Source organism: Myxocyprinus asiaticus, chromosome 26 (genome assembly GCF_019703515.2).
Source record: "Myxocyprinus asiaticus isolate MX2 ecotype Aquarium Trade chromosome 26, UBuf_Myxa_2, whole genome shotgun sequence".
NCBI lineage: Eukaryota > Metazoa > Chordata > Actinopteri > Cypriniformes > Catostomidae > Myxocyprinus > Myxocyprinus asiaticus.
The window spans coordinates 23,413,770-23,427,112 of NC_059369.1; the positions used below are offsets into that span (position 1 = coordinate 23,413,770).

At 41.6% G+C, this 13,343-nt stretch overlaps 1 protein-coding gene across 1 annotated transcript in view; it reads left to right on the plus strand.

The window, feature by feature from the left end:
* Positions 1–10,064: 10,064 nt before the first annotated feature.
* LOC127416874 (transducin-like enhancer protein 3-A) overlaps positions 10,065–13,343 on the plus strand; it is a 31,835-nt gene continuing 28,556 nt past the window's right edge. Inside the window, exons 1-4 of the mRNA XM_051656459.1 lie at positions 10,065–10,495; positions 11,359–11,533; positions 12,213–12,313; positions 12,610–12,673. Coding sequence (XP_051512419.1) covers positions 11,510–11,533; positions 12,213–12,313; positions 12,610–12,673 — 189 coding nt within the window. The 5' untranslated portion in view covers positions 10,065–10,495; positions 11,359–11,509. The remainder of the gene's footprint in view (positions 10,496–11,358; positions 11,534–12,212; positions 12,314–12,609; positions 12,674–13,343) is intronic.

Genomic DNA, 13,343 nt, shown 5'->3' on the forward strand with positions numbered 1-13,343 from the left:
CTGAAAATGTATTTTTACATCTTAGCCATACAGAGAGAAAGAAGGAGAGAGGGAGGAAGAGTGCTTTGTCAGACCTCTTGGATACAACAAGCAGAAAACATCTGTGATTTGTGCATACCCTTTCACTTTCTGTTTCTCAATTCAACACTATTACCATCTTCTTTTTCTGTGAAACACACATACGTGCTCTTATTAAATCACTCACACACAATGTTTTTACACTTTATCAGTCTGAGAGACACCCCATGCTGAGTGGGCAACTGTTAATCCTCACATTTTCTTTTCTATTCTCACCCAGTCAAGACAGTTGGTTTTAGTTACATTTTGAAATGCATAGCAGTGGAGTAATGCTTGGAAAAGTTTGTATTGATTAGCTAGACTTTATTCATGGTCCATTTTGCAGGTAAACTGATATGTGGTTTGCAAAGAAATCTCAGTGACAAGCTGTATGAGATATGTGGCCAGGCGTGTTAGCAGTGCTCCAGTAAAACCAGTCTTGGCTTTGGTGGGATAAATGATTAATGTGGCTACAAAGAGGGAGCGTTTATGACATCATTTTCCCCTCTGGAACATAAAATGTGTCAGATGTAAATGTAATCATTTGCCATTCTATTTACTCTCCAACCAATCTCCTTCTGGCAGAGTGATACATTGCACCAGTGTTTGCATGGCGGCGCAGTCATTAGCCAAATGTGATGTTAATATCACAGGCCTAGAATGTCGGCCCACATTTTTGTTGCTTCATGACAATGTTTGGACGCCACACGTCATCAAAGCCTTTAATGCTGGCTAGCTTTGACGAGCGCACTGTAGCAGGTACACTGTGCTCTTTATTTACCCTCTTCTCTTACCAAGCTGGTGCACAGATGGCTAACAATTATTTCTCTGTGTGCTCGTTGCTGCTGGCAAACTACCAGTGTGCTCTGAGACTGGTGTAATCTTTTATTATTTATGATTGTCTTAGATTTCTGGATCAGTATTTGAGCACAATTTGTTGAGTAGCTGAGAGAAGCGTGCAAACGGGGGAGGTGGAGGAGTAAAATTGTGTGTAAACAGAGCAGATCGAAGTGGAGGAGTTGCGGTACTGAAGCCATGATAGTGGGGCCGCTTAAAAGCGAGACACACTCCTGAATTCAGCTAAATTTAATGCCATTACAGCATGCTAAATATACTATTTGTTTTAAGCTTGCCGTAGGTTGTGTGTATGTTAATAAGTGGCATGCTGCAGGCGCTTTCAGGAAGACTTTTGGAGGGCACAGGCTAATAATTATATTTTTTTAAAAAGGAAGTCAATTTAAATCCTCATTTGAAGGGAAAATAAGAGGCTTAGATTCACACTGTAGCACTACATTAATTTGCATGGCTTCTCTCTTCACTCGTATAAGATTCTAGCACTGTACTATATAAAAAAATCTTAAATTAGACCTCATTCCGGTGATATCAATGCAGTGCAATGAGAATTCAATATTTATCGCATTGCTATTTTCAGTAGTTAAATGATTGATTGGCTTTGTCAACCTAAAAACTGGGGCAGATCAGAGAACATAGATGTTTCAGATCAGTGATCAATGTCATTTCCAGTTGATAGTTTGCAGACCCACCAGCGAGATCAGAAAGGCTCTGCTTCATGGATCTCCTCGTCCCAGTGAGTGATCTCTTTGCAGAAGGCCAGAGCTCCAGCTGCAGGCTCAGACTCTTAAAATTCCACTCTATCCAATCGATCTGTTGTCCCACCTTAAAGACATCTCTCTCCCTCTTTTCTTAACTCTAGTCGTCCTTCTCATTTTTCTCCTCCTCTCTCACCTTATCACTCTATTACATTCCCTCCCTATCTTTCTCTCTCGTTTTCAACTTAATAATAGAGTGGAGTCCCCCTCAGAGGTGGCGCGGTACCGCAGATGGAGGAGTAATTTTTTTAGGGAGCATGTGTCAGTCAGCAGCTATAGGAGTGCTTGTGCACAGGCAATTTTGCCTGGAGGAGCAGGGCTTTATTGCTTTTGTGGCAGGAAATAAGAAAAGAGACTCTCCATGGTGTGGAAGTCAAGAAATTACAGTATCTTGGAAGAAAATGAATAGGGACCGTGTGAAGTAAGCGCCAGCCTTTGTTCTATGAAAGTAGCACACAGTGGTTGCCTGAGCCTGTCCAAGCACCACCGTTTTCCTTCCTATCAAATTGAGTGCATGGCCATGCTGATGGAGATTAGGTGTGGAACAGGTAGACATGGCTGGATAATTTTATGCAAATTATCTTTTTCCGCACAAACACTGATGTTATCTAAAACATAAAAAAGGCCCAAATATTAAATGCACATTATTTTGAGTTACAATATGTATACGATCTATCAAAGCATTCCAGAAATGTGGTTTGGCAAATCCTTTTAATCAAAGGTCTTCTGGTTCTTGGAGCATGTGGTGCAATACCAATTATTGTCATAACTGTGTTCTTTGCTTGTAATACATCTCTATAATCACCACTGTTGGCCAGACAACTGATAACTTAATCTGCCTCCAAATCCTTCTCAAAGCATTCACTAGCATTGAAAGCCTTTTTTTCCATCCAGTGACCAAAATTCCTAAATATTACTTGAATGAATTACTTAAATTAATCTGTTTGATTTGTGGTTTTCTATCTGTAGTTGGCAACTTCTACAGTTCAGGATTAGGTTGACTGGTCAGCCACTCTTTCATTTCATAATTAATCAATTAGAAGTATTAACTGTCAGTCTGCTTATCTAGGAGGAACATATGCATTCTGTACAATTTGAGTCATCGTTTATCATATGAGTGAACATGGGTATGTTTCGTTTGCTGTGGATTGCACATTTCATACTTGTTCCCATGGCAACAATGTACTGTACCTTTACAAAGAGATTATGTTTTGACTACGGTGTTCTTAATTTCATTTTTGCAAATTAATGTAATTTGTTTTTATTACATCTGTATGCACAGATGTCACAAGAAATTATAACAGATTTTTGATTGAACAGTAGCAAGCCAGTGTGTGTGTGTATGTGGCAAGCAAGCATAGTGGCATTCAGTACATATGACATTCTGGAAGTGAGTAACAAGCACGTAGGAGATAACAACTTGGCATGTAGACAGGGCTCCAAATATGCGGTGACTCTCCAAGCATCCACCGACAGAGCAGTTATGTGAGTAGACAGCATGTTAAAGCTGTTTTGCATTATGGGGGAGGTGGGAGGATACAACCTGCGCCTGCATCTTTCTTTCAGCATTAGAGATTGTTTCAGGATGGACATTGGGTCGGAGCTCATGCTACCCCTATAGTCTAAGGTCCACTTTGCTGTGTATCTCCATTGCCTGGCATGTGGGAATTGTGCTTACATTTTGAGGGGCCCCGGTTTGGTTTCTGGCACGTTGATGACTTGATGACCCAGTCAACCACCTGCAGCTTGTCCCGAGGGTGGCGTTCTCAGCTGCAGACAGACGACTCCCCCTGTATCTGCTCAGACAAGTCTCCCTGTGATTGACCCACAATCCACTGGGCTTTCAGTTCCCATGGCAACAGATCTCCATGCAGTCTTGAAGTGATCTACAAAATAATGCACATCAACGTTCCTGTAATATGCTCTGCTGTCTCCCTGTCTCTCTTCTGAGCAGCTTGGAACTCATAGACACACGGCTGACATACATACTCACATACACACACGCGTACTGGAAATCTGTCAGACAATTAGTTTTGCTTAGATTCATCAAGGAACTGTCAGGCACAAAGCTTACATCAATCACACTCCATTGATTTTCTTGCTACTGCAAGAAATGAGACTTTCACAGATGTACAACAGATAGTGTTGATTTGTGTGGAAAATACAGTAGAGGGGGAAAGAAACGGAATCTAAATAGAATTGGATTAATTTTTGAGTTTTGTTTTTTTTTTTATCTTTTCCCCCTTGCATGAGTATAAACTAGCAATGATGTTTCAAATAGAGCGGGGGAGGGCAGTGTTATTACCATTAACAAAAACTAAAATGAAAACTAAATGAAAATTTAACTGAAATAAAAATAAAAATAACATGACTGGAAAAAAGAAATGAAATTAAAATACATTTTCATGACTCCAAAGCTAGCTAAAATAATGCACAAATTAATTATTTTTAGATACACAATATGTTATAAAATTTAAAACATTTGCAAGGTGCCTTCATTAAAGGGATAGTTCACCCAAAAATTTAAATTCTGTCATCATTTACTCACCCTCAAGTCATTCCAGATGTGTAAGGCTTTCTTTCTTCTGCAGAACACAAATTATGATTTTTAGAGGAATATTTCAGCTCTGTAGGTCCATAAAATGTTGATGCTCCAAAAAACCTATATAATCATCATAAAAGTAATCCATATGACTCAAGTGTTTTAATCCATATCTTCAGGAGTGATATGATAGGTGTGGGTGAGAAATATTTAAGTCCTTTTTTGCAAGAAATTCTTCTCCCTGCCCAGTAGGGGATGATATGCATGAAGAATGTGAATCACCAAAAACACAAGAAGAAAGTGAAAGTGAAACCAGAATGAATAAAAGTTCAGCATAAAATAAAATAAAAACTAAAATAAAAGCTAATTATACTGAAACACAAAAGCCCTTGTTACACATTGTATAAAACTGAGTGTTGCATTTAAAGCCTGGCCTGTAATAACATGCATGGACTATCATGTATTTACATTGTTATGATGCTTACATAGCAAAGCCATTAAAATAATCATTATTGATATATAGAGTCATATACTTGTACATTACAATTTTACTTAATACATTTGTGATAGGAACAATAACACAATTTGCTGAACTCTAGATTTTTTTATTTAAAAATGTCAGCCTCTTGAGCTCAAGAGGCTCAAGAGGCTGAGCCGCAGGAAGTTCAGGGGGTTGTGCTGCAGGAGGCGGAGCCAAAGGAGGCAGAGTGGGCAGAGCCACAGGATTCTCAGGAGGTGAAGCGGATGGAGCCATAGGATTGTCAGGAGGAGGAGTGGGTGGAGTCGCAGTAGGCGGAACAGGTGGTGCCACTGGCATCTCAGGAGGAGGAGTGAGTGGAGCCGCTGGAGGAGGAGCGGGCAGAGCCACAGGAGGAAGAGCTGGAAGCAGAGGTGCCTCTGTCGAGGGGGTCTCCGGAACTATCGGAGCTAGGAGCAGAGGGGTCTCCGTCGCACCTGAAGGGTAACAACATCTCCAGAGTTACCTTCACATACTCAATCCATGTGAGATTCCCTATCTCAGGCAAATCCATCTCACGGTGAGTATTCAGTCCAACCCAAAAAATAAACTTAAGGTGGGAGTCTGCCCAATTGGTCAGACTCACTATGGCACAAAAGCGAGCTGAATATTCCAAGATGGGCAGATCTGCCCGACCAGTTCAATAAACACATCTGCTGGATCCATTTTGAGGGTGAGTTCTTCTGTAACGGGTGAAAAACAGCCTCCCCCATAAGATAATGATGACATAATTTGTCCCCTCCTCCCTTGTGGTGACTTCACACCTTCATTATGGCCCACTGTGTTCTTCATCCATTGGGGACAATTTGAGCTGGACATTTGTAAGGTTTACAACCCTAAAGAAAAATAGGAACAATTTGTGCTGTTGTTGTTTGGGTAGTTTATGAGTGTGCACATGACTTCACTAGGGGGACAGTGTTGTTTGGCAAGTGAGAAGGCCTTGTTGATCAGTGTGGAATAATAATGACACAATACCCCATTAAAATCTCCCTCCCAGTGACTAATCCCCCTCTGCTTTAATGAGAGAGAACGAATGAAGCAGAGACAGAGAGCAGTTCGTGCTCCAGGAGTTCAAAGGAAAAGCTCTAGGAACTTTAGCGGCTCATTGTGAAATTGATGTAAATGCCGAAGTATGTGTCGCTAACAATTAACTTAAGGCATTGCTCAGGCCTAGAGTGAGATATAACTTGGAGAGAAAAGACAAGAGGGGATAACAGAGGTCCTTTTTTCTCAGTACAGCCACAGCTTGATGCTAACAAGAAAGCAGAGGGGACAGCGAGATGTTTACAACAAAACAAAAATCCCCTCAGCAGGAGGAAGAAAAAACGTATATTCTCAAGTGCCATCCTCTCCCTGCTTCACGGTGAACCTAAAGCTACGTGTTTTTCGGTGCTCTGTGTTAATGGATTGCTAATCAACAATGGCACAAGAGAGGCTTTCAGTAGTTATTGTAGCTAAGAATGCCTGACAGGAGGTCAAACTTCAAGGGTTTGATATCGCACAGTCTGCCAGCCTGAGTGGAATAAATGATGGCCGTTACCATTATGGAGGAGGAGAGGCTTTGTAAATGGGAGCATACAAGCCTCTTGACAGATGAGTCGCTGCACACAATATTCATTAATGCGGCTGTGTCCTCAAAACGGGACTCATTGTAGCATTTTATTGTCACTGGCTGAATAGCATTAACCCTTGCTCTGAGGATATGAATATACTCTCTACAGATCCTCCAAATGAGGAAAAAATGACCATCTGACTACTAGTGAAATATTAGCAGGCCGGAGGGAGTGTGTGTGAGGCCTTTCTGTGGCTGTTAGGCCCCTTCTAAAGCCAGCGTAGACAGGGCTATTGATTTTTACAACAACACAGTGAGGAGGTCATTGTGGTTGAGAGCTTTTGGGGGGGATCTTTACTGTTCATCCTGCCAGTTCTTTACCCTCTGCAGTTCCAGCAAATTGGTGAGGCAGCTGTACCTTTGAGAGTCTCACACATTACAAGATCTTCTAGAAGTGAAATCAAAATGCTGAGGAAAATTGTGTTTATTGCAACGCATGTTATTAGTGGCAGTCACAGAAAACAATATCGAGGAAAATGATTTATTATAATCATCATACAGTAATTCTCAGCTAAACTGTAAAATAAATCTCACCCTAAAATTGTATCATTTATACAGTGCAGCACTGTGTAAACAGTGCAGCACAGGCCGGGAATGCATTTCCGTTTTCTTTGCAGCATGCGGTGCTAATGCCTCTACTTGAGGATTTAAGATATCAGTGAGTGGCTGTTGATGTCAGAGAATTAGAATTTCAGAGTAGTAATTGGCTCTGTTTACCCACTGCTGGCTGCATTCAGCCTGGACTGGAGCCTCTGCCAACGGCTCCATCCTTTTTTGTTTGGCGACACTGTTCATGTCTGCATTTGTCCCTTTTGATAAGGCCTTTCATCCTGTTTGCATTGATTACAGCCTGACGAGTCACCCTGATACACTGTGGGCCATTCAATTCTCTTCACCACACACTGGGTCCATTGTGGGATTGGAATGTGTGTGTGTGTGTGTGTGTGGGTGTGTGCACTTGTGTGATTGCACTCTCTGTTCTCTTGGCTTTTAGGTACCAAAGCGCGAGCATGTCATTGCCCTAGAGACAGTGCTGTAGCACAATACTCACTCATCATTTTCTGCTCTGTGGGCAGGAACCTCTGATTGAATATGGTGGAGAGTGTGGCACATTACTCATTTATGGGCTGAGAGTTTACATTTCACCCTGGCATTTTATGCATCACATAAATGACCACATCCTGAGCAATCTGCATACGGCACCAATCGGTAGTGATGGATGCTGCTGCAGTTTCTCCAATTTATCTGTGCCTTGTTTTCAGTGTACCAATTTTAATGGAGCTCCCAAGAGGTATGACCTCCTTATGAACTGGCATAATACTGTATGTTAAAAATGGCTGAGCCAAAACAGGGAAGAGGCATCTATAATGGCTTCTTTCAAATAGCAGCATGTGTGAGAGGGAGAAACATAAAAACACACACTACCTTAATAACAGGAATCTTTGCACACATTGTTATTCAAATGTCTGAGCGCAGACAGTCTGTTTGTAGCCATGTGTTTTGGTTGTGTGTGTGGGGCCAGGTGGGTGTGTGGGAACTGGGCAGCAGCTCAGGTTGAAAGCAGGGTGGGTTATCCTTGTTCTATGAAGAATTAAAAGCACCTCTGCAAATAGTGGCATGTGTAAATTCTGGGGGTGGGAGTTTCACAGTGGCTGGGGTTTCCATGTAAATAAACAGTGAGGAGGTCTGCGTGAGTGGAGGGGCCCTGGTCTTCTCCCTGGGGTTAGGCCTAGTCTTTTGTTGCTCTAAATCCAAGCACTTTCTATTGAGGAGGATGGGGGGTTGCCTGGGAGAGATTAGTCTGCCAGCTCTGACACCCCCCCCCCCCCACACACACACATACATTCTGCTTCTTTCTAAGCCAAAGAAACAACCCTGATAAGCACCTTCTGATTTATTCTTTTTTTTTTTTTCTCACAAAGATGGACAGAATCAATGGTATCAGTCACAGTCCAACCACAGAACCTGACGTGTGTCTCTGTGCATGACACCCCCCCCATACAAAACCAAAACCACAGTCCATAAATACTAGTCTTCACATCACCACACTTTAAGTAGTCCCAGACCTGGAATAAACATTACGCAAAGTCATGGTGCATTGTAATTTTTGAAAATCTACTAGACCACCCTGGTGTTTATAGGTTGTAGATTATCCATGTTGGTATGTGTATTATAAAATAGAAAGTATGTCACATGGAAATACTGGGACACGTGCCCAACCACAAGTGAAATAATAATAATAATAATTTAAATAAAAAATAATACCTAAATAATTTTTTTTTTTAATTGCCTGTTTGTTGGTAGCATCATACAATTTAAAAGTCCCTAATCACAAAGTATTAATTGCTGCATAAATACCGACTTTCAACACATTTGTTAACAAACATGATCTAACAACGTATATTACCTTTTATTTCTTTTTCAATAAATAAAATTATAGCTCATGCATCTGAAGACGTTTGTCTTGATGTTTTGGTGTATTCAAAACATCAGTAAGTAGATAAGCTTTTAATAATTATTAAGGTCCCTTCGTTTACAAAATTGTAGGTGACATTGATATGACTTTATTGGTACGTGGGTAACGTGATTATGAGTGAAGGGATTTTTTTTTTTTAATGTTATTAAGTGTTTGCATGCTTCTTTGCTAGGCTCTCATTACCGCGTGGTAGTAACAGATTGTTTGAACTGGAAAGAAAAGCCATTCGAAGCTAATTAAGCAGCCATTCCAGGCACTATTCACGGGCAGAAGAGCGAGAAGCACAGGCATTTGTCAGCGCTTGACCCCGCGTGGTATTGATTGACAACAAACCTTCTTGAATGACAGCCTTAACCTTAACCGTCCAATTGCAGTCGAGAGAATATGAATGCTGCTTTGCGATTGGGCGAGAAGCTGTAAAGCCGCAAAGGAAGCCCACGTGGGTGCAGCGGAAGAAACTGCACAGGATTGGGTGCTTCGGCTGAGCTCAGACATGGCAATTGTTCACGGAGATCAAACCTGAACAATCATCTTATTCCCAACGCTAGCTATCTGTCCATCTTGATGATAGGTCATATTCTTATAGCCGCACATACTGAGGTGTTATTAACATGACACAGGCTAAATAAATCTTTAAAAACATTGCCTGATGTCTAAACACCGATTAGACCTGTTTTTTTGTTTTTTTAAATGGAATAAATACAATTATTTACGGCTTATTCCAAACTACAGTACGTGTTTTGTCGTATTCTATAGGCTAACTGAAAATTGACTTAACTGAGCCAACTGTACACACGATATAGAAATAATAACATCGCGAGAAAAACTTCTAACCCGAATCTGATATTACAATAGATAACAGATATTAAAGTGTATTATTTTATAATCACTTAATATTCCGTTGTCCTCTTAAAACTTTACGACAGAATGATAGCTACCTTTATGTAAACATCCGACGTTTTAACACCCTTATACGAATTAAAACACTTGGTTTTTGGCCCAAAAGACGCCTACTTTGTATACGGCGTCTGTTATTTTTGAACTACAAACAAAGTCATTTATTGTGACATCGGTCCACTTTGTTCAGAAATACCTAGAAATGTTCAGCTTGCTACCTGCTCTGATCTAAAATGGCGAGGATGATGTCCTGCGTCAGGGCGCAGTCCCCACGTGGGGACACGGCCCTGCGATTGGCCGCCAAGGCAAAACTCTCAGTTCTCTCACCTGATTGGCCACAAAGGCTCAGCCCTCGTGTCAGTAGACTGTCTGTGTGTGGCACAGGGTTGCGTTGCTGGAAGAAGGGGGAAATGAGCGAAAGGCGAAGAAGTACAACGTTACTCTTTTAAACGTTGCAAACCTCTTCAAAATCGGAAGTACATTTTTGGCAGTGTTTTCTGGTGGATTACGCGAACATTTTTCTGCGCTGTGGAGTTTGGCGTTTCTGTATTGCTCTGCCTTGGACCCTCGCGCGGAGATTCACACACTCCTCGAGTCGCCTCTTTTGAGAAAGAGAGAGCGAGCGCTCACGGGAGATGTTTTTCGCCGTTTGCGTCCACCAGGAACCGTTTCTTCCTCTCAGCGCCGAAGAGTAAGACATTAAATTGGTGTTTAACATTTCAGAACTTGATTGCAGTTGCTGAAACGGTGGAAGTGATTCGGCGATTCGGACGCACAAAGACAGGTACGATGGGCTAGCAGGTTAGCTAGCAACAATAGCTTGTTATCCAACCAAGTCTTGAAACGCTGCTCATACACTCACACAGCAACCGAACTCCTCATTTCAGCCTTATCACTTTTTGCCGACTTAATTACGGGCTTTTTATGGGCCGTTCTAAACTAACGTGTTTTAGCTTTATAAAGGTATGAATAGAACAAAACGCAGGTGTCTCGAGACGCGTTTTTAATAGTTGAAGTTCTTTTTAACTTGACACGACGTCTAAAAAACGCGGCGCAACGGTCAAAGGCGTCCGTCAAGCGCATGTTTACATAGAAAAACAATTGAAAACAGCTCAGACGGATTTAAGGATGTGTTCGATGTGAACGGCCCCTTATTTGGTCAATCGTTTCATGCAATATGAAGTGCAACAATAGATATTTTTTCCCCTTCTTCAGAAAATCAGTCGCCAAACAAAGAAACCAAGTTGCATTTTCATATTTTTAGTAGTGTGTCGTCGTTTCACTCTTGCGATCCGCTTTATTTAGGGTTTCTCATGTTTATCGATCACGCGTTCTAGTAAGTGTAGTGCTGATTGTTCCAGTCTGATGATCATTAGCTTAAGAGCTTGTAGAAATTCCCAGCCAGCGTTGGCAAACAGCATTACAGCGTTAAGTAGCGCCCGGTAGGTTTGTGTTTTTTTTTTAAAAAATTTATATATATATTTTTTTATTATTTATTATTGATTTTATGTGCAAATGAGAATACGTTATAAACGCGCTTCTAGAGCTCTGTTTCCATGTCTTGTTCTGAACCGCAAACTCATTTAACCCTGTGTTTGAATGTAACATTCTCTCTCATCTGTTTGTTTTCATTCTTTGCACGAAAAGGGATCAAGCAGCAGAGATCTGAGAGCACAGGATTTTGCCCCCCAGCGTCCAGTGGGCTTCGTGTCCGACTGATTTTTGTCGGGTACAGTGGCGTGCCAGTGGACACCTCCCCACCAAATAGACCTCCAATAAATAAAGGATACATTTCAATATGTATCCACAGGGCCGGCATCCGGTAAGTTGTGCCTCTTGAACTAATATGGAACATAATTGCTACATCTGCATCGGTTTAGCTGGAGAGCAAGGGCAGATGACAAATGACATCCTGATGTGCATGGTGTGCACCTTCATATGATTTGCTAAGCCCCCATGTCTGTGTTAATGCTTTGAAGCAATAGAGCAGGGCAACTGGAAGCACAATCAAGCATGGTTAAAAAAAAAAAAAAAAAAAGCCTATTGTCAATAAAGCAGTTGATGTTGAATGGTAAAGAATCACCTTTTTGAACGTTTTTGTTCTCAAGTGCATTTCCATGTTTTCTGCAAGCACCTTGATTTAAACTATGTTAAGGAGAGGGCGAAAACAACGGCATTTTTACAGGCGCAGTTTGGCACGCTCAGACCCATCCAAGCGAGGCGACCCCATTTCTCCCACTGGTGTTTATGTGAAGCTCTAAAATGGCTGGCCCTTCAGGCGGTCCCAGAACTGTAAAGATTCCCCCGCCTCCTTTGTCAGAATGCTACTGGTACTCCAGCAATCTCCCAGATGTCACCCCAACCCTCATTCAGGCTGAAATATTAGAGCTGCTCTCCCAGGGCCCAGAATGCATTAGAGCCTCGCTCTGCAGTCGGTGGAAAACAAATTTGGTTCTCTGAGGATGTAATTGAGTTTGATTGATGTGATGGCTGTCTTTCAGGCGCCCCACCAGCCTGGTCAGCCAGGCTTCAAATTCACAGTGGCGGAGTCCTGTGACAGGATCAAAGACGAATTTCAGTTCCTGCAAGCCCAGTATCACAGGTAATCATTTAGAGTTATATGCCTGTAACGGAGCTTGTACAATTACCTCTCAGGCTAATTGTGTTACATTCGAACGCGGAAGGGAGGTCAAAAAAAAAAAAAAATCTGATCCATCCCTTTGGAGAGAAAAAACAAAAACATTTTAATCATTTTAAGTTAACAAGTTGATTTTGCTTTGAAATTAACTGCCGTAAAACCTGAGTTTATTGTTGGCGGTAAGGATTATTTTTGTGGGTTTATGCTGTGAAGAAAGCGCATATCTGTTAAGTAACTGATCTGTTTTCTTTTCACCCCAGTCTTAAAGTGGAGTACGACAAACTGGCCAATGAGAAGACAGAGATGCAGCGCCATTATGTCATGGTAAGATTACCCGATATGTAAGCTGCTGTCATATAGTAGATGCGGTGAAGGTTAGGTTGTGTGTGTGTGTGTGTGTGTGTGTTTTAGAATGAGTTTATGAAACCCCCTCTGGTGCCTTTAGTTCAGCCTCCTGCTTTATTAAAGGGTCCTGACTGACTGCTCTTAGCCTTGGGCCCTTTCATACACCACCCCTTAGACGTAGGGGTCCACAGCATTGTCCCCTCTACTCTTTTTCTCCCTCCCTCTCTCCACCTCTTCTCCCCCTTCTCTCTGTCTCCCTCTGTGTGTGGATCTGATTATTCTCCAAGGAGACGCTGCTCTCAGACAAATGCATGGCCGTAAATTGGGGGAGGGGTGATGGAGGAGTGCCAGAGGCGTCTGTGGGAAAATACTCAATTGCAGCAGAAATCCAAAGTCTCTACATCATTCTGGCTTTGATAACTAGATTTTACACACAAACAAACTGCTACATAAATTCATTGTTAATCTTAATCACAGGCTTAATCATTTACACAACACCAAAGCCCTAAATTCAGTCGTAGATGTTCAAGAGATTAAAACAACCTCATGGTAGGATTTATGATTGGAAGAGAAAAAAACAAAGCTTTTTGTGCTGTAACTAAACAAGGTTAAACTCTGGAAGTGTATTCTCTTATCTTGTGTAAACACG